Source organism: Fistularia commersonii, chromosome 23 (genome assembly GCF_037954325.1).
Source record: "Fistularia commersonii isolate RoL2024-O1a breed Wild chromosome 23, RoL_Fcom_v1.0, whole genome shotgun sequence".
In the NCBI taxonomy this organism is placed as follows: Eukaryota; Metazoa; Chordata; class Actinopteri; order Syngnathiformes; family Fistulariidae; genus Fistularia; species Fistularia commersonii.
Genome location: NC_141306.1, coordinates 4039008 through 4064942, shown reverse-complemented (window position 1 = coordinate 4064942; position 25935 = coordinate 4039008). Strand labels below are relative to the sequence as shown.

At 43.3% G+C, this 25935-nt stretch overlaps 2 protein-coding genes across 2 annotated transcripts; one reads left to right on the top strand and one right to left on the bottom strand.

Annotated features, from left to right (window-relative positions):
- Nucleotides 1-1873: 1873 nt before the first annotated feature.
- slc25a25b (solute carrier family 25 member 25b) lies at nt 1874-13437 on the bottom strand. Its single transcript, XM_086170432.1, has 10 exons — nt 12938-13437; nt 8446-8572; nt 8097-8184; nt 7160-7271; nt 5116-5274; nt 4879-5031; nt 4699-4806; nt 4421-4588; nt 4167-4317; nt 1874-3790 (listed from the first exon to the last, which is right to left on the bottom strand). The coding sequence occupies exons 1-10, from the start codon at nt 13250-13252 to the stop codon at nt 3606-3608; spliced, it is 1566 nt and encodes a 521-aa protein (XP_086026558.1). The 5' UTR covers nt 13253-13437; the 3' UTR covers nt 1874-3605.
- A 10493-nt stretch (nt 13438-23930) lies between these two features.
- LOC147220686 (dnaJ homolog subfamily B member 13-like) lies at nt 23931-24869 on the top strand. The gene has a single exon (XM_086170105.1). It carries the CDS (start codon nt 23931-23933, stop codon nt 24867-24869), a length of 939 nt encoding a protein of 312 aa, XP_086026231.1.
- Nucleotides 24870-25935: the final 1066 nt, after the last annotated feature.

The following is a 25935-nucleotide window of genomic DNA, read 5'->3' as shown; positions in this document are numbered from 1 at the left end:
AAACAAGGCCTGAATATTGTAGCCATTCCCAAACAGCTTAGATCCTCCTGCTGATGATAGATATGATTTTTTCCAAAGTGTTTGAAAAATCAGTCAATAGAATTTTTTTTATTTTTACTGAGAAAATTATTCAAAAATCCCCAAACCAGTTAAAACATCCATTTTAAATGTAATTAAATGATAATGATTAAAAAAATCAAAATCCAACAAGGACAGTGAAACTAAGGGTCTCAAACATCAACAGAAAAGACATTAGTGCTGAAATAATTTATTAACTAGTTCATTTCATACAAGCAATTATATTTCTTCTACAACATTCAGCTACTTTACAATTACTCACATTCTAATTCTTGCATCTCTTGTCACAGATAGCATAGTAAAACAAGTTACAAATATATATATATAAATATATATATATGGTAATTTTAATAAACTATGCCACTATTTCTTAACGTACACTGTTGAGGAGTTCCTGTGCACGTGTTTGCTGGTCAGTCCAACACCCAGAAATGGCAGATATTAAGACATTGGAGCACTAAACAAAAAAAAAAAGGTTATGTTGACTTTCAGTATCACCGGCCCTCTGCCTGTAATTCAGCACTGAGGAGCTGAAAACCCCAAAGACATGGGGGTTTCAATGAAAACCGAGTCACGCTGCAAAACCAAAGCCAAGTATATTTTTTACCGTTTCCTGTTTAAGAAAAAAATCAACAGGTTCCTTTTTTTGGCTATCAGCTATCTGTCAATTCAGTAAGCTAACTATGATAGTGAGACTCTTCCTGTTAAGAGCATCTGGTATTGAGAATACTGAGATTTTGTTGACTAGAAAGAAGGCGAATATAGTGGGCCAACCTTTGGCTTTTGCAGTGCGAGTACATAGAAGGCAGTCGAGGGGAAACGCTGCAGCATTCCGGACAGATTGTACAGCACGTCCGTTCGGTGGCATCCTTCATGTTGGAACAGCAATTCAAGCGTTGGACCTTTTTTTTTGCCACTACATGGATACTGAAGGCAAAATATGAGGATTTGAACCTCTTTTTTCTGCCACAACAACCGACGGTTGCTGTGCCACGAGATGATTATTTGAAAACCTCTAACAAAACTAAGTGAAACTAAATAAACCCTGGCAATAATTTTCAATTAGCTGCTTTATTTGCCCCCCCCCTCCTCTTCTAGCCCTTACCGTTTATTTCTTAGGCATTTTTAATTACTACACCTAAATGACATGAAAGCTTGGCGTTGTCTTTGAAAACGAGGTTATTTTCTGCAAAAAAAATTAAAAGGCTTAACTTTTCCTCCTAATTTTTATAAATCTGCAGGGAAACACACAAATAAGCGAAATAAATCGAAACCCCTGTTGTTTTCACACTGATTGGTGTTCATTCACTGATTCGACCAATATGAGGCACACAAAGTATCAAATATAAGGTGCACTAAAATAAATTTTATTTCCTAATGCCCTCATTGTAAAGCATCTAAGCCAACAAACAAAAGAACATGTCTTTTTGGGGAAAGGTTATTTATCATTATAATTATTGTAATTATCATTACATTATTTTGACGTCGCTTTAAATGGCAGGACCAGACATGGTTTACTTCAATACGCCCCCCGATTCCAAAGACCACCTGCGTGGAAAGGGACGCTCAAAAACATACTTTGATATGAAAAATGTGAAAATATTTAGCGCAACCGCTTGACTGAAATGCAGCCACTTAGCATTTTATTAAAATAAATACTTGAACATATAATGTTTGGAAAAAAAAAACAACAAAACATCAGGAGTTAAAGCAAGTATGTTAAAGTGCATCGTCCCACAGACTCCAGCTCTTGTATTGTTCAGGTGCATTGCAAGGCACTCGAAGGGGAGGATTATGGGATGGGGGGGTTCCTGCCATTCGTCAGCGGCGTCTCCTCTCTGAGCCACCGATATTTCAACAGTTTATTTGCAGTTCTGATCACTATTTTGGGTTTTCAAGTGTCAAGGTTTTGCCCAAGAGTCCGGGTTTTGTTAATCTTGAGCCAGCGGATCAGTTGTTATCTTTGGCGAAATGGCTCAAGGGAAGGCGGCATAGACGTGAGGAACATGTCCAAATAAACTAAATTAAGACGCAGTTACGTGAGGGACACGCATCAGTGCACACAAACAATACATTAACTGGCCAGTAGTGATGGGATATTTTCAGAAAGAACTATTAATGTGGGAATTATGTGAAGTAAAATGAAATGTAGAGCAGGGGATCTGAGGAGGAAGCTGGGTTTGTGTGAATTCAGGTTGACTTATTAATGCTATTTTTATAAACAACCCTGGTCCATGGCAGAGGAGCACTGAGGCAGTGGCCTGAGCCATCCTTCATACTTAATGAAGTAAAGCCAGATAAAATGCGGATTATTTGATATACAAATGTATCCATTCTCTGGAAGCGGAAAAAAACAACAATCTCCCGCAGTCTGAAAAACATGCAGCAGCTTAACTGAAGACCCTAAACTGTCTCTGGATGATGTGTGAATCTTGCGCTTCTTCATTTGTGGTTCTGCTTTGTCAGTATTTCAAGGTGCAGATTAAATAAATCCATACCTGACACCGCTTTCATGCAAAGTAAACCCAAAACGTCAAAAAAAAAAAAAAACATTGTGGTGCCCGTGCAACAGATAGTACATACTCCAATATTGGATAGCATCTCTTCGTGGCTGAATCAAATATGGCATAAACATGTCGTCCACAAAAGGCTCTGATCGGTGATCAGGCGATGAAGAATCATGAAACAAAACAAAGTATGCCTATATTATTGATTGTCACGCCACGGTATCGAAAGGATACGGCTCAATATGGACTCGATATGCAGCTAGAAGTTAAGAAACTGGTCAGAGCAGCGATTAGCCTCGCTCTGTACGACAAAGTCTGGAAAGTAACAACGGTATACGCGCAACTCTACCATAACTGGGGACTCGGGAAGACTTGTGGCGAAGACTGTGAGGCGGGAACCCTTAGTTTTGATGTCAAACAAAAATCAGGATTTCTGGATCAACACAAGCAAATCATTTCCCTGTTCACCGACACTAGAACAGTGTGTCAGTCAAAACTTACAGTGCAAACTTGTTGCAAAAACAACAACAACAAAAAACCTAAATACTTGCAACGGTGTCTGCAGCCTTCCTGCCGTTATTATGTTTCAAAATAAAAGATGCATTCCTGTTTGACCAGGAATGTGCTGAGGTGACTGGCCCTTTCGCAAGCCCTTCCCTAGAGTGGCCTTTTTGGGATCCAAAACGACCGTCGTGGCCTGCAGGTCACCGCTCCGACCGCTGCGGTCCAACATTTCATTCACTAGGCCACTCCAATTCACTCAATGTAAACAGACGTCTTTTCCAAATGAGATAAAGTGAACATTGCAGAGCCACTGGAGTTTTTCTCTCTCTTTTTTTTTTTTTTTTTTCAAATAAATGCAAATTGCAGAAAACATCTTCGTCCTCACTTTCCTGCTGCGTCTCGAAACAACCGACGCCACATCGTGTCGGTTCGGCTGCTTGTCAATGAGCTCGAAAGAAAAACAAAACAAAACAAAAAAGAAAACCCTTTGGCCTCTTTAATTGCCAGACCTCCACCTCACTTGGACTGGACGCCCAGTGTGATCTTGAGGTGCTCGTAGACCACGTAGCTGATGCTTACGGACGGAATGACCTTCATAAAGTTGGGCGCCAAGCCTCGGTACAGTCCTGTGAGCCCCTCGGTCCTGACGATGTGTCTGAACAGGGACGTCATGCTCATCTGAGGGCCTCCTACCTGAGTGGCTGCAGTGAAAACACGGGGTTACAAGAGCAGCTTTATGGTTGACACTGACAGTTATTGATCATAACAGTCGTACGTCCTGATGTTTGAAAGCGCTTCACACTGGATCGCCATCACCTGTTCACACACAACTGGCTGCCGTGCAAGGCGCTGACCAGGCACATCGGGTTCAGTGTCAGGATTCCTTTTTACAGAGTCCAAAGCGTCTGCTATCACTGTATTAATCTCATTACACTGGAGGGCTTATAAACTACTTAAGTAACCTCCAGCGGGGGGATGGGGATTAGCCTTCCCCTTATCCAGGGATGGCGCCCGTCGGGATCAAACCTGTATGCGGTCAGTTTCCGCCTCGGGGTTGATAACAAGACTGTGACTGACCTTGCGCTTGCATTCGGGTCCGGACCAGCGCGAGGGGGTAGCTGGCCAGCTGGCCGCAAGTGCTGGACGTGGTGCCGCACGCCAGGAGCACGAACACCCCCGGGTCGGCGCTGTCGGTGGCGAATCGCTGCAGCCAGGAATTCTTCAGTGTCTTGACGGCGAGAAAGAGAGAGGGATGGAAAATAAATAAATGTCAAGAGCCATCCAGGATGAGAGAATGGAGAAAGAAAGAGGTTGTGTTGGCGTCTTCGCACCTCGTATACAGCCAGGTCTATTCCGGCATAGGGGATGATGCCTAGCATGTTGGGGACGTAGCCCTTGTAGAAAGCGGTTATGCCCTCTTTCCGGAGGATGCGTTTCGCACAATCCAGTATTCCTGAGTACTGGCCCGTCTTTCTGAGCGCCAGCCGTGTTTTCAGTACCTGAAGGGGCAGGAAAGGAAAATCATACTTGGCGGCAACATCCCGTTTCAGATGCGGGTTTCGCGTCGCGAAAGTAAACAGAGCTGCGTTTGAGTTCCAACAGAACTCACTTCCATGGGATAGATGCTACTCTGAGCCATGGCTCCGGCCAGAGAGCCCGCCACCAGTCTCTCCGTGATGCCCAGCGTCTCCTGGTCGCTGCCGATTATCCGTTTTATCTGTCGGGAGAATGGCGTCCGTTCAGATAAAACCGCGTGACGGGGGAGCGGTAAATCCGAGCGGGATCCCACCTGCTCGTACGACATGAACTTGATGGCAGACTCGGGCGCGATCTTTATGACGTTGATGCCGTTGCCTCGCCACAGAGACCTCACGCCGCCCTCCCGGATCATCTGGGCGAAGCCTCCGGCGATGTGCATGGAGTTGCTTTTCGAAGCGTGAACCTGAGATCACAAATAAATCAGCGCGTCGTCTCCCCGCCGTTCACCGTCCTCCGTCGGTTTCCCGATCCGCTCATTCGCCGTCACCTGCATGAGGACTTTGAGCCTGTCCAACGGCGCCGTGCAGGTCCGAGACACGGCGCCCGCTCCTCCCCCGGCCACCAGGTGTCGCCACCACATGCCCGATTTCTTCTCCTCCGCCGTGAACTCATCGGGCACGATCAGGCTTTCACCGACATCGAACATCTACAGAGAAGGCGGAGAGAGGTTTAGTCCGGGGAGAGGCCTCTTCCTGGTGTTTGACATACAAGGAACATTATTATTCACAACTTGTTCCTCTTGCGATTTATAGCTGAGTGAGCCATTCACACCCGAGGTTAAGGCTCTTGAGAGGAACTCTCAAGAGAAAAGCCCCGTTGGATTTGAATGAAAGTTCAATTTCCTCTTCTACACACACACTCAAATGGCATTCAGCGCACTGCTTGCGCGTCACGCTTTCCATTCTACATCCGCGCTCAACACGGCCGGTGTGTATGTTCTCGGAAGACGCGGCGCCGGGGTGTTACATCACTGCGCGACAGTTGAAGGAGCATCGGAGGGGAAACCTGCGCTGACATTTACCGTCATCGGCGGGGCGGCGAACTGCTCTTTTTGGCTGTCATGAAAAACAAAAACAAAAAACGATAAACCTCGCATGAACTTGCTCTGCGTCTCCGTAGCATTTCCGTAAAAAATAGATAAATACAAATCTCCCTAAATTAGTTTCCAGCCCCCTCCCCAACCCCCCGACTGTGTGACATCGCCGGGATCAAATTCACAGAGGCTTCCCTTTGAGCCTCGGTTGACTGTGCAGGCCGATTTTTTTTGCAAGGATCGCGTAAGATTTTAATCCAAGAGCACTGTTGGTCTCATCTGATTAAAGCAAACCTAAATAAGATCGCGGTAATCTGTTCTGCCACTGGCAGCGTCCCGGCGGAGTCACTGCGGCGTCCGCTGGGAGCTTGACATAATTACAACTGCGTAAACCATTGCTTCTCAAACAGTGGGACACGCCCCCCTTTTTTCGGCACCGAGCACGCGCACAGAGCAGGAAATATGAAATGCAGTGAACAAACCCTCAAGAGACACCATGGAAAAATATATAACAGGGATGATAAGAAAGGCAGTGAGAGACGGAGATAATGAGACAACAGAAAGTCACCCGAAATCTAAGATGAAGAAATATGATGAAGTGCTACAGTGACTGTGCAGGGAGACCAGGAAAGACCGCTGTGTTAGCTGTGAGCTAAGAGTTGCGGTATCATGATTCAAACCTCGCTTCGAAAAGCTGTGCCTGGCAAAACATGCTCACTGTAGACATTAATCCTGACTTCCTCTGTTTGCTAAAAAAAATAAAAAATCTAATCAGCACAAATCATTTTTTTCATTTTTGTTTTGTAGGTTAAAGTGTGTTATATATTATGCTCCTGAATTAATATCGCTGATCATTTTGAATTTATTATTATTGATTGGTTTTATTTAATTATATTTTTCATTATCAAATGTTCAATCAGTCAAAAAAAAATTTATAGTTCGAATAAGAATTTAATGTTTTTACATTTCAGGCAAATTGATCCACTTTAAATCTTTTCTGTTACACACTAAAAAATAATGTTAGTAAAGTTATTCTTGGTTGCAAGTTGAATCATATTTCTTTTTTTCTTTTTTTTAATGTTAATAAGGATACAAGAGGTGCACATATAACAATTCTATGGAGAAATAATACTATTTTTAGTTGTGGTGGAGAGTGGGGCGTGGAATGTTTTCTTCTTCCAAGAGGAGGGGAATGTAACAGAAAATTGAGATGCACTGGCGTAAACATAGTGGACAGCTCTGGAAAAAAATCCTTTTGAATCTGAAAATACAGACTGACGCCCCGGAGGACGCAGTTAATGTGATTAAAAGAGCGGTGAGTTCGCACAAGGTAATCGTTGCCGGGCTGTAGTTCAGGCACGAGGAAGTAGTTACTTAGGAAACAGCTGACAAAATGCGATCCAGTTAAAACAAAAAAAACACCTTTGTTTTTCAGCCGACGGTATCGGACCAGCCTGCTTTATTTTTTTCCCCGAGCAGTGACAGTGCGCGTGCATACCGTGGAGTGTTTCCAGTAGAGGATGATCTCAGGGATGTTGTCTGCCGGATGCAGTAGGTGGTAATCTCGCCACTCGTTCCAGTCAATCGTCATGGTGCCGTTTTTGTCCATGCTGGTGAGATGGAGGACACACACAAACACACACACACGGAGTGGATACATGTGATGGAACAGTTCAAACAGCCACCTTCCTCACATGCACTGCATCTTCACATCATCAGGTCTAGTGGGTTCTGCTGGAGCGGGTTGCATTTGTATGCATTAACACATGCTCAACTGTTTCGGCTCCCGGAGTTGGAGGTGGAGGTGGGGGGGGGGGCAAGCAGACACAAGAGGCTACTACTTACTACAAGATAGGGGCCCAGATATGGCCCCTCCTTATTCTGAGAGCAGAAAGAACAGAGGGACAGACAGGAGGTTAGAGGGACAAGGGGAACGATCACATGTAACCGAAACAACTCCGGACCCTTTTCTGATTGGCTGATTTTCCACCCAGCCTGTACGTAAACACGTGGATCCAACCGTGTCCGGGATAGAAGGTCACAAGTCAGACGCCAACTAGCAATCTGCGTAGCGCTGTTGTGTAAATACGGTGAACGTCGAGGTGAAGCCTTTATGATTGACAGCTCTTTTTTTTTTCCTATTTATTTAGATATGTAGCTACGCTGATTTGATCATTAAAAAAAACCTCCTTTAAAATCGCACGCATATTTTGTACATATTCCTGAAATTCCCGAAAGCCGATCAGCTGTGAAATCTGCGCTGAGGTTGTTTCCTGGTCACATTTGCATCTGATTATTGGTCTTGTTTTGCAGAACTGGCTAGTCAGGGCTTGGTCTTGTCCGGCGTTTCTCACTTTGGTTTTGGTTTCCGGCATTTAATATGATGAATCGGGTGCGGCGGGTTGTGTCGCCTTATATCGAGTTACTGGTCTCACCTTTTAAGGATCTTCTGCGCCTGTTCCTCAGACATGGCCACCCCCAGGTCACGCAGCGACTGCATGATTTCTTGTGAGTCGATCCGGCCTGTGACACAGATGTTAAAAGGCTGTTTTAAAACCTTTTTCATCAATTAAATGGGAACTCTACATGCTTAATGAGGCATAACAGAGAGTTCAGGACTAAGGAGTAGCCATGCGTTGCTATGGAGATTTGTCAAGTCCCAAACCAAGGCTAGAGTTCAAATTCTGGATTTAAGGGTGTTGGAGGGAGACTGATAGACATTGTGATTCAAGCAGGCAGTTCTGGAGTAAGTGAAACTAAAAAAAAAAAAAAAAAGTCCCTCACCGTCATTCTTTTTGTCCAAACTCTTGAAGACCAGCCGAAGCTTCTTCTCGTGGTCTCGGAGATAATGCACAAACTCCTCAAAATCCAGCTGTCCGTCCATGTCTTTGTCTCCGGCCTTGACGATCTTCTGCGGAGCGAGAAGAGAGACGCCTTGCAATCCAGTTTTCCACACGTTTGCACAATTGTGTGTGTGTGTGTGTGTGTGTGTGTGTGTGTGTGTGTGTGTGTGTGTGTGTGTGTAACACTCATTGAGACCCCGTGTTAAATCTTACTCTTGCACCCAAGGTATTACAGTTGTGACAAACAACATCAGCGGTCAGACCATGGAAGCTTCCTGCCACCTGCGCTCTGTTGACTCAGCCTGCACTTTCGACTACTTTGGTGCCCTCACATAAATCTGGTTATTAGACATATTTGGACAGGTTATGAAGGATACTCGGTGCCGATATGTCCGGCCAGACCAACTGAAGGGATTTCTACGTCTGGATGAAACATGAATATTAACTTATTTGTGGGAAATGGCTCCCCGGGGAAGGGTGGGGGGGCAGCAGATGGTTTCCTCAGCTGCAGTAAATCATGTGCGCCACTGGAGTTCGAGGCACGAGCTTCTGTTTGACAACCCAGTTACGACTTTCCACCGAAGCCTTTTAATGAAAAACAATGACTCAAACTAGATGCTTGGCATCTTTTCAGCCTCACACGTCTTATGTTTTATGTTCTTGTCAATGGATCTGTTATTATGGTCCTGTAGAGAAAGTGAGGATGCGTGAAGCTTCTATACCACATTCTACAATCTAGCATAGACATCTTATAAATGACTTGCTAAAATCCTTTTTACCGTTTTATGCCAGCGTGGATAAGCACAAGTCATTACGCTAGGCTAATTTTGAGCTAATAATATGTGAATGGTTGTATGTCTCTATATGTGGCCCTCTGATTGGTCCAGGGGGAACCTCGCCTCTCGGCCAATGACAGCCAGGGTTGGCTCCGGCACCCCCATGACCCCAAGTGCAGGATAAGCGGCATAGAGAATGACTGAATTAATATCTGAAGATAGTGCAAGTGTGTATCTGCAGCTATGTGGGGTGGTACAGCTCGGATGCCGCTGAATTTAGTTTATTTATCAAACAACGGCTGAAGGGAATAAGCACTGTGCCCGTCTATTGTCGTCACTGAAAACGGAAAAAGGAGCTGCGTCCAGAGGAGCCTGTGTTGAAATGAGCTAAATGACTCCCGTCACAATTCCAACTGTTGCTGCATCAGGCGGTTTCATTTTTGTAACCTCAGGTCAAATATAAGTAAAACCGAAAGAAAGAGCTGCCCGACTGCGATGGTTTATTGGTCTGCTGGTTTTTTTTTTGGTCGAAGGGGAGGGTAGGCACGGGCAAAAGCCAACCCCCGTCGGCTTGATTCAAAGCTGTTTGCCAGCTAAGTTAGCCACGGTTAGCTTACCATCCCCGCGGCAAAACCTGAGGACAAGGCACCCGCCTCCTTCCAAGTGCCGCGTTTGGTATTTTACACTTGAAACGAATTTAAGCAAAGAAGAAGAAAACTAATGAAGAAATTAGGTTCTATCATTATTGTCTACTGAATGGACTTGTACTCATTCATGTCTGACATAACTTTTCAATTCTCCACTGTCTTCTATCTCTTCAGGGAACTGACAGTATCGGCAGGGCTGAGATGCATTACATGAATTGAACATGGGAGGGGAGAACACTGCCACCTACTTTATCCTACCTGTTGAGCCGCCAGCGGTGGTGCTACCATTATCAAAACTGTGGTCTTCTTCAGGTTAGCGCTACTCCTTTGGTTTTCTTTACCGTCACTGGAGTTTACGGTCGTCCCCGCGAGACAAGTCTGCTCTTTGCAGTTCCCGGCAGCGTCAGTCTCCACTGGCAACTGGTTTTCTGCGGGCTGACACAGCGTCCTGCCAAAAAGGCCTTGGCTCAGAAAACCCAGCATGTTCTTCAGCATCCCAAACTAGCTGTTGTCTATGGACGTGCGGGAGAAATGTGCGAGGCCGACCTCTCGTCGAGACTTGAGAGAGCGCCTTGGCTCAGGCAGAGTTGACTGAGCAGAATAAGTATAGAGGTCAGCTGAGGACGCGTGGACTGCAGAGGGGACTCCTCCGTAAAAAGTGCACGCCGCCGCTCCAGCTCAGTGCCTCTCCTTCTTATTAGACGCCCTCAGAGGCCAGACATCCAGGCTCAGGTCCACGGGCATCAAATGCAGTACACACACACACACACACACAAAAAAAAAAAAAAAAAAAAAAAAAAAGGATTTTTTTTTCTCGCCCTCTGACTGGTAACTACTTTGTAACTTATTATTGCCTTCACTACATTTGTCGATACAGCTCAAGTTGAGCCGGTGAGGATGAAAGGAGACAGCAGACAGCTGGGACTTGCCTGCTTGAGTAACAGCATCCAAAGAAATGCAGCAAAGAGAGCCTCCTGAAACCTGCATCCTCACTGCAGCCAAGCCCAGCCAATCGCTGCAGCCCTTACTGGCAGGTCCGACTTGACGAGCCGTGGAGCGAGCCCCTTCCACCAATGGAGGCCAAGATAGCGGCATGTAAATTATTTTGTGCCTTTTAGCTGTCAGTCCGAGCTGTGGGAGGGGCGAATGAGAAGCACAGGGTTTCCCCCTCGCTTGCACCTCGCGCACAGCAGAAAATCTGCTGAGCGATGCCTCCTTCCCTCCTCCCTCACAATCGTCCCGAGTCATTCCAAGCACAGCATCAAGCGGGCTGACCCAATCCACCTCTGGCTCTGGGCGACTTACCAACATTCCCACCGGACGATTACTGAGCGGTGGTGAAATACCCTCACAATAAACACCAGCAGGGACGATGCCATCACTAATATCAATATTCGCTTTCTTGCTTCCTGAATTTTTTTTAAAAACGCCTGTTTCAGAGAGCTTCAGAGCTGTCGTGCACCCATGATCCTGCACCTCCTCCTCCTCGGCCCGAGTCCAGCGATTCCAACCGAGTGGGCAACAAGAAAAAGTGCAAACCCTGCCCTGTGAGGAGTCCTAATTCCATCCAGACTTTTCAGCGAAATGACAGTGATATGTTAAGGAGAGGGTGAGCTGATGGGAGATTGTGCTGTCTGATAATCTGACTTGTAAAAAGACTTAGCGCTGCTTAGGGTGTCGCGATAAACTATTTTGTTTGTTTATCAAGCGCAACCATTCGCATCAACTGAGGGCTGAAACACTATATATGTAAAGCACTTGTTTTGAATTCCATTAAAATAAGAATAAATGACATGTCCATGGATAATACAACAATTACTACTACTTCTAATAATAATAATTATTATCATTATCATGGAGATTTGGTTTTAATATCCATTCTACAGACTAGGGCCTCATAAATATAATGCAATATAATGTAAACAAAATACATATATGATGTAACATTTTTTGCTTATGTTCCATTTTTTCTAGATCTTCATTCTCTGTGAATTCAAAATGACATAATATGGGTCTATTTTTTTTTTAGAAGTGGGTGTACGGCCTTAAAGTTCTTAACGGGATCTTATATTTAGGCAGATGAGGCTTTAAGCATCAGAGATGTTCCTCTCGCTGGATTTGTTGTTGTGTTTTTTTTTTTTAATTTAGTGTGGAAAATATTGTTTTAGTTGTCAGTATCAGGTCCAGGGAATCAGTGTGTATGTGCCTGAGTCAGGGGCGCCGCCAGCGATTTTCCATCCCAGTGAAGGAGGAAAGGTCCCGGTTGAAAAAAGTTTCCAAAGCAAATAAAGACAGAGTTAAGAGTATATTGTAAATAAACTCTACTAACTTGTCCTGTAATTGTTCTGTCCTGCCTTGTTATTTTTGGACCACTAGAATCCTTCTCCTTACCCCCTTTTTTGGGCATCCCTGACCTGAGCTGCCACTTGCTCAGGCACTAAAGGGGCAGGAAAGGTGGAAATGACAAGACAAAATGTAGTAAAATAAAATTAAAACAAAAATGGTATAATAATGAAAAATAAATAGTCGAAAATAATGTATTAAAAAGAAAATGACAACAAAATAAAAGATAAAAATACAGTGAAATTGATTAAAAAAAGAAAATGAAAAAAATAAAATGTAAACAAAAGAAAAGATAAAAATACATATAAAATAGAGTAAAATTTATAAAAAAAGAAAATGAAAAATTAAATGTAAACAAAATAAGATAATACAAATGAAATATAGTGAAACTGATTAAAAAAATAAAGAAAATGGAAAATAAAAATTTAACAAAATAAAAGATAATACAAATAAAATACGGCAAAATTGATTTAAAAAAATAAAAATATAATGAAAAATAAAAATGTAAACAAAAGGATACAATAAACTTTAAAATGAAAATAAAAGAAAATAAGATCGAATGAAAATAATACAAATAAAATTAAAAAAAAAAAATAATAAAAAATAAAAAAATAAAAAAAAATTAAAAATTAAATAAAATCCGCAGGCAGGGTTGGACTTGACTTACCATGAGTTCATGCTCCGTGCGGTGCACTCCCAGCTTCTTGAGGCCGATGGTGAGGTCGTTAACGCAGATTCCTCCGTCTCCGTTCACATCCAGGACCTGAAACAGCACCTTGAGCCGGTGCTCCTGCTCCGGTTCCCCGCAGATGTCGCACGGTTGAGCCGCCGGCCGCGGGACGTCGGCGCGCCGGTCGCCGTCCTTGGGATGCCGCTTCGCCGCCGCCGGTTCCCCGCCGCCCGGGTCGCGGCTCTCGGCCGGCCGGCACTGACAGATCACGTCCGTGAGGAGCGGCGTCATGAGGGCGCCCTGCCGGTGCATCACACGGCGGCGGGACCGGATGAGTCACGGCGCCGTTATGTCTCCACGTAGCACGTCCCGGCTTCCAGCCCACGCTACCGGCCGCCGGCGAGCTGCCGCACCTGAGCGCTCATCGCGAATGCAACCGGTGAGTTTCCGTTACTAAAAACAAAAGAAACACAAAAAAAACAAAAAAAAAACAAAAAGCTCCCTCGGTCCGTCCACCGAGATTATAATCCCGCCTTCTCGATTCGAGTGGCGCTGATGAAACCTCCGTGGAGGATGGAAACCTTTTTTTCCCCCCTTTCTGATGAAACACGCACGGCTGGAGCCCCACGCTGGTGTCTGCGTGTCAAGCAGGGGCAAACACGCGGATCCAACGAAGAAACGCGGCGGATGAGAGGCGTGAATTCCAGCGCGGATCCCGTTTCTCCACCGACCGGCGGCCAGTTACAGATATTTAGTTTCTTTTTGCCGGCCGGGTGAGCCGAGACACTCCTTCTTCGCTGGCCTTTTCTCGGCAGTCGAGACGAGGCTCTGGCTCAGTGCTGCCCCCCTGAGGTCGCCAGTGGTACTGCACCATATTTTCGCTAGGACAGGACAGTACTTTGTTGATCCCCATTTGGCGGTGGTTCTTAACCTTGTTGGAGTTATCTAATAACGAACACTTCGTTATTAGACAAATAAAATGTGTTTTTTTTTTCAAATTCAAGACACAGGTATATGTTTTACGGGTGCACAAAATGAACCGGGTATCAACATCACTGTGTTTAAAGAACAAAACCAGCAAAACATGATTTTTATAAGCGTAATAATGAATACTCTGTGCAAACCAGTGTGACTTCTGTTGTTGCCTTCGAGAGACCAGTTCAGAAATGCGTTGCTTCTCCTCGGCAAACGCCACTCTCATGGCATTTTCAAGTCTGTTCTTTTTCTTTGTTTTTATGTCCAGCGTCTTCAAAAAGGATCGCTCGCAAAGATATAGTTTTGCCGGCGCTAGACGCGAATAGCTCAACTTTGGCACTGCAAATCATGCAGTTAGGATGCTGATTCCCATCACCTTCCGTTACACGTGTGAATCCCTATCATACATATTCATCCGTTCGCTTTCTTTTTCTGCTTAGTGAAGGGATTAAGATATTAAGAAAGAAATCACACGATAGTATAACCGTCACGACAGTCACAAGTTGACTACTGAACGCACCAAAATCCCTGCAGCACAGAGAGCCCGAGCTATGTAGCGTGATCTCCTGCGGCCAGCGATGGCTAAGCAATGTCTCAACAATTTCAGCTGCAGAAGTTGCTGAAGATCCGATATGCCAAAGTTTCCCTGCCTGCTCAGAAAATACACACACCACACACACCGTCTGCGAGATGCTGAGTGAGCAGGCGAGCTCCTGGTCCTCATGTTCATGTTAAGCTACCATAAGCACCAGTATAAAATTTGTTCTATACTCTCGGAAAAAAACAAAAAAAAAACAGGTAGATTGCAGACGTTACTGTGCAAAAGTGCAGAGGAACCTTAATTTTACTAATCTATTGCCAGTACAGCTTCAGCGAATTGTAATCTTCAGGATAAATATTTTTTTTCTAGTCTCAATAAAATCACTCACGTTCGTTTTGGAGCAAGTTCTAATTTTGCAGGCAAACTAAAGAACTTGTACATTCCCAAATCATAGCATCACGACTGATGCTGTGCGATTTCACTTACAATCATTTATTCTCTCAACCACCGCGCCACGGCACGTTAATGTAAGCCATGGAAAAACGCCCACTTTCACCTGATTGATCCAAAAATTATTTATTCAATGCAAATAATGTATCTTCATACATCTATCACTGTGACAGTCAGAACAACTAAATGCTCTTCGGCTAGATGGCAACAGGTAGTGAATAAACCTGTGTATCTGCCTGCTGCTGCTCAAACAGCTGCAGGCAGATACATTGGATATGTTTATTTGGTGGTGTGCCATGTGATTCTTTCTCTTGTAAAATATTTGCCGTGGCTCAAAAAAAAGTCGGGAAACTCGTGTTGATGCACGGAGGGTCCCTCTCACGTGGGAAGTTGTCTGCGGGTTCACACAAAGAAAGTGTTGTCCTTTGAGGCGGGGCACGGACAGGCCAGAAGAGTCAGTGTCCTTCAGATGTGTAACGTTATCCCAGCTTCTTCTGAGCAAAATGGTCTGATTCCACACACTGGCTTAAAATGGTCCATTGTTTGTCACGGAGGCGGCTCGGTGGCGTAATGGTTCGTGATTCGGCCAGGACCCTGGTTTGATTCTGACAAGGGGACCTTTCTGCGTGGAGTTTGCATGTTCTCTCCGTGGGTTTCTTCCTCCCACAGTCCAAAAACATGCTGTAGGTTAATTGGAAAAGCCCTGAATGAGTCCAGCAGTTGTTCCCACCGGAGAGCCTTTGAGGGTGTCAGAGGATCTTCTTTGTGGCCTTCGCGGATATAAGATAGGTCAATGCAGCTACAACAATGTTCCTCATGGTGGCAGCAGATGCCAGAGAATTCATCCTGGTACTGTTGGGCCTCTGGATGAGGAAATCAGACGACCAGTGCTGATGTTGAGATACAGACTTTGCATCCTGGTTTTGGTAAGATTATGTTACTTTATTGTGAGACAGTGCTAAATTAAGAGTTTACTTTGCCCAGTGAGTGCTCATGGGTGTCCAGTGCACTCAGCTACAATGATGGACTCCTTTAAGACTAATCTGTTGCTTCTCTAGAAAATCCGAGATGGGTCAAAATTACATGATGCAATCAATAATTACACCAGACACTTTAATTCTCTCTATTTTTTTTTCGGTAAAGAGCAAGCATGCTTTAAGTGAAAGCGAAAACCGATTCTGGTTGTCTGGTTGCTGCAGGCACACTGGCCAGGAGGGGGTTGGAGATCTTCGGCAGAGGTCGGCACACAGCGAGGTGGGAGTCGATGCGCTCATCCGGGTCATCAGTCCGTGCAACAGAGTGACACATGCAACAGAATGGCAGCGTGCAACCTGCTATGTAATGCCAGATCTAGTGTAGCAGGGGAGAAATGAATATAAGCTCAAATGGCAAAACCAAATCAAATTGATGAAAATGGTGTTGAGACCATTCTCATATCTTTAATGCAGCCTGCTATTTCAAACAGTGATTTATTTAATCATTTGTAACAAAATCCATATAATTTCTGTGTGAGAAGGAACGTGACAATACTACTATCTATTCACAGGTTAAGGCGAAATTATTAAGCAAGACTGAATTATGTGACAGTCAAGTTAAATATGAATTCTTATTCATACATACGTATATACTTACATACACACATACATGTAAGATTTTACCATTGGTTTTCTGAAAACTATCAGTAAACAGAACAGGATGTCCAAGATCATACCCAGCATGTGACACTTGCACAATAGTCATGAAGTTCACACACACACACACACACACACACACACACACACACACCAAATATTGTCATCTATTGCCAACCTGTCATCACTGATCAGGAATTTTAAATTACCAAAGATTTCATCTAGCAGTTTGTATAGATTCGTGTAATTTCCACATTATTTCAAAATATCTGGCTTATAGGGTCATTTACTCCTTAGAAAAATAAATACAAATAAATGGAACCACGCTATCTGCGTCTGCAGAATTGTCAAGTTATCTTGCAGCGATGCAGAGTCTCTGGTAACCTGACCACAGGTGCTTAACAGCTGGAGAAATAGACTTCGATGCCCCACAATTCTTTAACAGCGGGTCACAAGAGGACGAGCCACGCGCACACAATCCTAGCCCTGTAGCCAACTGCTAATGTGGCTGCAGACAGGTGCCAGCCATCTTGTTTACAGCTGAGCTCCTTTTCTCCACGAGCTGCCGATGACATCAGGAGCCCGCCGTTATTAATGGGTCATGTCTGGCTGCGGGAGCATATGGGTTTCAGCGCGGGTTTTCGGGCCCAAAACTACTCCGAGTCCAAATGATCTCAGGAGAGGTAGAGAAAGAGCTCTGTATAAAACAATAAACAAATCAGTAAGTCGGGGAAAGCTCTCAAGTTACTGGCCTCGGTGTGACCACAGGGGCCTGAGGCACTGACAGGCCGTGGAATACGTCCTGCCGACTGGCTGGGCTTCATATCGTATTTGCTTTGGAAATACAAACCGTGCCCTTTATAATAACATCCTTATACACAAGTCAGGTACAATTTAAATAGTTAAAAATTAGCTAAAACCATTTTTTTTAATTTTCTCGTTTGAAATTTGATATAAATAGGAAAATGTTTTTTTTTATTTTGTTTTTATTTTTATAAGCAACCAATCTGAAAATGGGTCCAGATTCATCACACTCATCAACAACACAATGGAGATAGAGCTATTTTTTTTTATTTGCAGAAATATCCAAAAGATATTTGGGCTGGGATAGGACACGTACTTTTACATGATTACATTACATTACATTACATCGCATTTGGCAGACGCTTTTATCCAAAGCGACTTACAATAGAGGACATAGGGACTGCAAATACACTTGCAAATACACGGTGCACAGGAAATATACAGAACAGTAAGCTTGGGTTAGTGAGGGTTTTTTTGGTTTTTTTTTTGGACAGAGACACACAAACGTACACACACACACACACACACCGCATAGCCTAACTTGCTGCCAACCTGATCTGGGGCATCAGCGCAGTAAAACATGATAGTTGTAAAGATTGCAAAATATTGCGTAAAATCATGAGCGACGATTCATTATCTTTGATTGAAGATTCATTCACTTCACCCTTTGAATGCATCCATGCGGTATCTGGAGAGGTCATGTACTAATAGCAGTTCTGGAAAGTGATGGTTATGTTCTGAGATTTAATATGATGTCTCGATTGGTACCCTGACCTTGTTCAATTTAAAACAAGCTTTTGAAGATTTTTACTAAGCTGCTCCTCCCTGCACAGACCTCAGTACGACTCCCTGAAGTGAGAATATGAAGAAATTGAACAGTGTATATTAGACTTTGGTTTGGCTGGATCAGGTTGTTGGACCCTCACGTAGCCAGTTATCACTCAGCTGACAGAGTTCTCGTTTTCCTTTGAGGGAATTGCGATGAGAGTCTCTTTCATAGCATTTGTGGCTGAAGATGACGATGTTAACAGCTGGGAATTCTTTCCCACTGAATTCGATGAAGTTCTCCTCCCGAGAGTGTGGAGATCCTGGAACCGATATCATACAGCAGGGATGTTTTGATGGCTCTCTCCCCTTTCAGCGTCTTTGTGAGTTTTTTCTTCTCCCCTGGCTACCAATTCACAGCTATACATTGATGTAAGGATCTGGAGCCAAAATAGTTTTTCAAAAAAAGGTACATTTAAATAGTTTATTGAAAATCATTCACATACTTTAAAAAGGGGGATATTTCTGCATTCCGTGTGTGTGTTTGTGGGTGTGTGTGTGTGTTTCTGTCCACCCTCAGAGCTCAAAGACCACCCAGACCACCCACTTTGATTTCATTGGTAAAAATCCCATTCATTTTCTCCATCGGATTTTCATTACAAGTCACAAAAACTTCACCATCCCATGCAGGGTTTCCACAAGCTAGAGGGATGTAAAACAATGCTGCTGACGGAGCCGAAGCCAATATCATATTATTTCAAGAAAAAAATTTCACTGTTCAAGACAAAGTGGATACTCGAGAGCAACAACTGTGTTTCTGATTGTTGCAGCTCATTGTCTTGTGGCTAGCCCATTCACAGCTAACATTGACTGTTTGCATTGCAATTTAAAACAAAATGCTGAAAATAAGTGTTTAATTAAATAATGTTTAAGCAAGCATCATTTGCAGTGGTTTCTCGGATCGGTGTCTATGGCACTGCAATGCCTTCGTTATATTTTTTTATTTACCTTAGCCTTTTATATTTTTCTCTGACTAGAATCAAATCATTCACGTTAGCTTGTCATCCCGGCTCTTTAAAAAGGTATTTTACAAAAATGTTGATGGAGACGGGGAGTAGGATATTTACTTCACAGCTGTCATTGTTGAATGCTGCGGTCGGGGGATTTTTGACCGGGCGCAGGATATTCTTTCCCTGTTTTTTTGCACAGCTGTTGGAAGGCAAATATTACGGAAACAATTCAGCGGTGACTTCAGTTAATCCACTTGGAGTGTCCAAGGTGATGCGGGTCTGTCCGTGGCCTGCTGTTTGTTCCTGCAGTGCTGGGCGATTGTCTACGAAAGGCTTCCTAACTTTGATCCTTTGTTTTGCCAATTCTTTGGAGGCCCTTCGTCTCCTTGTGCATGTTCTTTCCATAGCACGCCATTACATCTCTGGTGTAGCCATTTCACAAATGCTTTTTAAGCCTTGATAAGGGGCAAGTGATTCAAGGCACCCTTTTTTTTTAAAGTGAGGTACTTCTGTGCAATAGCCAAGGTGTCCTGAGTTAGGCAGGCCAGAAAACCTCAAGACGTCTTGAAATTCCACCCCCACGTCTTTCAAAATCAGAAACAGAAACAGTCTTTTGGTCTTGTTTATCAATTATATCTGTTTCACTCACAAGGGTATGCCTAGAGCGTACCCGTTTTATCCTCCTTTTCTATTCATGGGAACATAATTAACATATTAGAAATTAGCTGCGTTGACAAAGACTTGAAATTCTATGCCGAACCCGAGGAGCTTTAACTTAAATATATGAATGAATATGACAGTTGGCCATAGCTTACACATAGCACATTTACTGATTATTTGAATTAACAGTAAGGACAGTTGTAAATTTACTCTGCTTGGCTTCTGAAATGTTTGCTAGTAACACTGAGGCCAAACGTTGTTGGGCGGCGGGTTTCATCCCACGGAAAGCCACCGACATCTGTGCAACTCTTACTTACACCTGACTAAACTCAAGCCACGAGCCATCTTTGTGTGCGCCGGTGCATATACATCACTTTTATGATCAAATGTTTGGCCAAGAGACCGCTGTTTGTCTTTCATCCAGCAGCGTGACCAAGTGGAACAAATTGAGTTATTCCACTCATGTTAACTTACGACGCATACAAAGATACGAAAGATATCCGTTGTATGTTAGGTAAATACTGTAGCTATCGACCGGTCATGTAACCATCGAGTGAAGTAGGGGACTTCCATGTGCTGTTTGGTAGCACAGGTAAACAACTGTATCCGCGTATAAACTCTGACTGGAAATCGTATTGGAGGAGTCCTGGATTACACAATTACTTGTTGTTTAACTAGATTCTTGTATTACTTTAACAGAGGGTGTGTGATGTATCCATTTAAGAATCAAAGGGTTTTGTGAGCAAAATCTAAATAAAGTTATATTCAGATTAATTCACATTATACATTATACACGGTATATAATAAAATCAATTAACTAAAAAAAATAAAACTAAAAAAATATAAATGAAACAACCAGTAGCTAAAGCTGTATCTCCAACACATCTCTCAAGGAATGATATTAATCAGTTTAGATAGATAAATTTTACAGCATCATTAAAAAAGAAGTAACAAAGTGCATAAGACGGAGGGGAATTACTAAATGGCAGATTAAAATGGGATGAATACTGCTTTATTGATATATAAAAGTGGTGATATCTATGGAGAAATACAAAAAAAAAAAAAGAAACATTACAGAATAATGAACATTCAAAAAGAGATTTCAAGGAAAGGATCATAGGGAAATTCTATGACGTTGACATGGAGGTAAATTAAGGGAAGAATGGCCCAGTAGACAGCAAATAAATGTTTAACTCTACAAAAACTGAACAGCCTGGGCTCCAAACAGGGAAAGTTCTCACTGGTAAAACAGGGTTTCATTAAATCAGGTAGAAAATTACATCTTCAAAACAGGAATGGAAAAAGCGGGGAGGACCCCATTTACATTCAAATGATTATCTGCCATTGAGCACCTCTGCTTGGAATTTTCTGGATTTCTTTGGCATGTTGTAATATGCAAACACAAGGGTTAAAAATGTGCAATTAGAATTAAATCTATATTTACCCTGTTGCACACTTCATTTGTAATGAGTGACTTCCGGGTAGGCGGGGTTACTTCTGGCTTGTTGGCCGGATCACTTCCGGTTATCTCCGGGGTTAGCTTTGGTTACTCTTGCTAGCTAAAATGTAAACTCAACGAAAAACTTTCGGTCTCAATCGCTTATTCCACACATGAATTCGACCGTTTGTCATATAAGCGGCATGTAGAGCCCTCAAATAAATATTTGATGTAACTGTGGAGAAGAAATAGGAGTTTATCCGTGCGCTTCCAATTCAAGCGCCATATTTACTCCACCGTGACCGAACCACTACGCTTGAACTCGGCGTTTCCTGTCGGACCCGGCACAGTAGCGACACCGAGTGTTAGCAATAATCACGTAGCACTTTTGCAATTTGCATGACTTTTTTTTTTTGTTTATAATGATGGGAACGTTTTTCTTAAATTTTATTAAAGTTTTTTTATTTTATTTTTGGACATCTTTAAAGGAGAGCTCCTTCCACAAGAGCAAGTAAGTACAAGCACGGGTAACACCCTCACAATAATCAGCTCTGATATCACACAGGAGAAGATACACTGCAAAGTGCCACTACACTTGTTTTCATAGAAGGTGAAAAAGATAAGTGAATGAAATATTACCTATGAAATCCATTTTATAATGATAGTCCCAATATCACTGTTTTTGTCTTAATGTGGTGCAATTCAGATCACAATTCATTTCAGGATATCAGATTCAGAATCAGAATAAACTTTATTTATCCCCGAGGGGTAATTGGGGGGCACATGGGGTAGCAACATCAACTTGTGAACATCAAAATGAAGTATAATAAGTTACTGTCAAGAATTGTGCAAATTGAACCACTGGTAGGAGAGAGTGAAATAAGCTGCGCTCTGCATTTATATAATAAATATATCATGAGTAACATGATCGGCAGGTTGGGGCTGGTATGGCGATGAGGGGCTTGCAAGTTTGCTGGGAACTGAGGAGTTGGACGGCTCTGGGGACAAAGGTTGCACTTCTCCTGGCTGGGCAGTGGAGTCTGCGACCTGAGGGGTGCCACTCGAAGGCCGGGTGTAAAATGTGAGACTGATCTGCGAGGATCTTTTTGGCTCTTTTGAAAATTTGGCTGTCATGGCAATGGGAGAGAAGTCTGAAGGGTTGGCCAATTATTTTGGAGCAGACCAAGGTGGTGTGCTCCAGGCGATTCCTGGATGTGTTGGGTGATGGAATGGAACCAGCAGGTGAAGGAGAAGGTCATTACATTCTCAATAAAGGTGGTTAGGCTTGTGCCCTAACCTCAAATGATGTCAGCTTCCTGAGCAGGTACTGCCATCAGTGACATTGCCTGATGATCTCCTCAGTGTTAGAGCTCAGGAGGTTGTCGAGGACAGTGCCCAGGTATCTGTACTCCTTCACTGTTTCTACTGGCTCCCCCCTGTATGGTATGGGTGATTGCCTCTGCCAGTTGCTTCTGCCTGCTGGAGAGCGTGATGACCGTGTCCTCAGTCTTGCTCACATTCAGCTTCAGGCAGGAGGCTTTGCACCACAGCGCAAAGTCCTTGTGGGCTGAACTGTGGTGGAGTGAGGGAGCAGAGAAGAGGGACGGGAGGACAGTCATCAGCAAACTTCCCCAGGTGGCAGTCGTGTTGGGTGGGCCTGCAGTCGGCTCAGGACAAAGAGCAGGAGAGGTAGTGACCTGAGGTCATTCAGGGCCTTAGGGGTCCCCTTTTTGGGGATGGGTATCACTGTGAAGTGTTTCCACATCTGGGGCACTGTACTAAGACAGTGAGCTATGGAAAAGAAGATGGAAAACTCCCCCCAGCTGCTCAGCACAGTGCTTAAGGGTACATCCACAGATCCCAGAGTTGCTGTTGAGAGCCTAGATCTCCTGAGGGCTCTCACCACTTCCTAGTGAAATTCATCTTTGACATGGCTTAGTGTATACAATTGAACAAACAGCAGAACCAACATTAGGACATAGCTAAAGAGCATTAGGAAATCATGCAGACATCACATAGTAGGATTAAGAACATTGTTTAAAAGAGCTGAAGATGATAAAATAATTTCTGAATTCCCCTTTGTGATTTATTAATGATATTGGTAGTTTCCTGATCGTGCCTGTCCTGGCTGCAGGGACCCTGTAACAGCCAGTAATACCCGTCAATGCATACAATGCCCAATATTAAAAAAAAAACCAAAAACTTATTATCCTTTCCAAGTCAACGTAAAACCCGGCACTATGTATTTTAAAAATAACACAACGAAGCGTAGAACCTGTAAAAAGAGCAAAACATGAAGCAAACTTGGGGCTGTGATGTCAGAGGAAGCTACGTCGACATCAGCGGGATAACATAAATGCTTTGCTGGCTTGTGGTCATAACATCATTAAGGCGTAGCTGAGATGACATCATTGAATAATGGGAATCGTCCACCCAGAATCATCCAGAGACAGTAACATCATAATTAGCTGTGATGTCTGTATGTATTTTGAAAAAAAACAAAAAAAAACAAAAAAAAAAAAACATGCAGCGTGCCATTAAGAATACATGTCCATGCTGTGTTGTCTATAAAAACCTGTATTACATCATCCTCACAAATTTGTGTATGGAATGGATTACCTGTAAATGGAAAAGTATCATCAGTTTAGTTAGAGGTGCAGACTGTCATTCTCAAGTCAACTTTTGACTTCCAAGACTTCTTGTGTTCAATGGGATAATGAATGATTATTACGAGATATTGGAAGTAAACCGAAATGCGACCGATGCAGACATCAAAAAGGCATACCGTCGCCTCGCTGTGAAGTTTCACCCGAGCAGCAACAATGACCCAGTGAGTGTCGCCAAGTTCAGTCGCCTCGGCGAAGCCTACGATGTCCTGAGCGACCCTCGAAAAAAGGCAACTTTTGATAGGTTTGGTGAGGAGGGTCTAAAAGGCGGACTCCCGAGTGACCTTTGCAGTGGAGGGGCCTGGTCGACTAAATACGTCTACCACGGGAATCCGCAGAAAACATTCAGACAATTTTTTGGAGGCGACAACCCCTTCGCAGACTTCTTTACGAATGACGCACCGCTTCACTTCGGTTACCTGCAACCAGGAGTGGTCAAGCTTCAGGATCCCCCGATAGAGAGAGACCTGCATTTGTCCTTGGATGACCTCTTCCACGGAGCCATGAAACAAGTCAATATAATTCGAAGGGTAATGAATGATGATGGATACACCTACAGTGTAAAAGATAAGGTGCTGACAATTGATGTTAAGCCTGGATGGAGAGAAGGAACAAGAGTAATCTTCTCTAAAGAGGGAGATCAGGGGCCAAACATCATCCCGGCTGATATTGTATTCACGGTCCGAGAGATGGACCATCCTCTGTTTGTGAGACAAAACAACGACCTGATCTACCGGGCGCAGATCTCGCTGGCAATGGCCTTGACTGGGTTCGCTGTGAATGTAGAGACACTGGACGGCAAGCTGCTCAAAATCCCAATCAATGACATTGTGCATCTCAGATACAAAAAAGTCGTGTCTGGGGAAGGCATGCCGCTGCCTGAGGATCCTTCGCAGAGGGGAAACCTCATCATCACTTTCAATATCATGTTTCCCGAGGACCTCTCTGCTGAGAGGAAACTTCTTATTAAGCAAATTTTAAAATATTGATTTGGCTTTAAGATAGTGTGTAACCATCATGTAAATGTTCGGTTTCAATTGCGTGTTTGAAGTTGAATATCCGCTTGTGTAAAATTAGTCACAGAAAAGGCTCGGCCTATGAGATGGGATTTGTGTGTCTCTGCTTGCAGCGTCTCCACCCAAACAGCCCATCGCCTGCGCGTGCGTTTTCATACCTTACTTGTTTTGCAATTAGCTGAGTTTGGGTTTGTAGCGCCATCATCCTTTGCAATCGACCAGTTTTTAATGGTTTGTTCAAAGCCTGTCAGACTGTTTTCAACTTTGGCTTTTAGTTTATGAAATAAACTTAAGAGCTTCAGCTTCGGCATGGTGCATTTATGTTAAATCTGCCTTAACAGAATGCGAGCCCAAGGTTTAACCAAAATGTTATAAAACCATAGATTTCTGGTCCTGATTAAAAAAAAAAAAAAGCTCTCCTTTTGGGATTATTCTCAGGGATTATTCTCATATGGAAATGGCTACGACGCTTGTTGTCATTAGACCTATATTCTGGAATGTTTAAAATAAAGACATCCTGCTTATTTTGACAGCCTTTGGCTGTAGGAGGTAAATCATAAAATTTGTTTTTATCTTCCAATTTTCTGAAATCTCAAATCAAAATCCTCCGAACTATCAACACGGTGTTGAAAACCTATGTCTGCATCAGAATGAATCTCTTGTGTTCCCTGCATAACAGCCGGATTGTATTCAATATTCACACATTCACAAGTATTTATAAGAACACATTTTAATTTGAAATGCCAACACTTTCGGGTAAATTCGCAAATCTAAAAAGCACTCCAAGATGTCTGAATGAAGTAAACGGAACAATAAATAGCAAAGGGCGCGTAATTTATCGCCATCAAAACAACACAAATACAATGATAAATACAGAATGCATTCCCGTTTCGTACCGTGAGATCGCTGTATTTTACTATATATATACATATATATGTATATGCATATATATACTTTAATGACACCAGCATGTGAGAGAGAAATAAATATCATGTCCATCCTGACAAACAAAACTGGATGTTTCTGAGAACCACTTAGA

What these genes read in the sequence shown, in the direction of transcription:
- slc25a25b (XM_086170432.1), bottom strand. Translation starts at nt 13,252, where the DNA reads ATGCACCGGCAGGGCGCCCTCATGACGCCGCTCCTCACGGACGTGATC. An exon ending in GGCTCAAAGTCCTCATGCAG is followed by an intron (nt 5,032 to 5,115) that starts GTGACGGCGAAT and finishes TTGTGATCTCAG; the next exon opens with GTTCACGCTTCGAAAAGCAA. An exon ending in AGTTCATGTCGTACGAGCAG is followed by an intron (nt 4,807 to 4,878) that starts GTGGGATCCCGC and finishes TTCTCCCGACAG; the next exon opens with ATAAAACGGATAATCGGCAG.
- LOC147220686 (XM_086170105.1), top strand. Translation starts at nt 23,931, where the DNA reads ATGAATGATTATTACGAGATATTGGAAGTAAACCGAAATGCGACCGAT.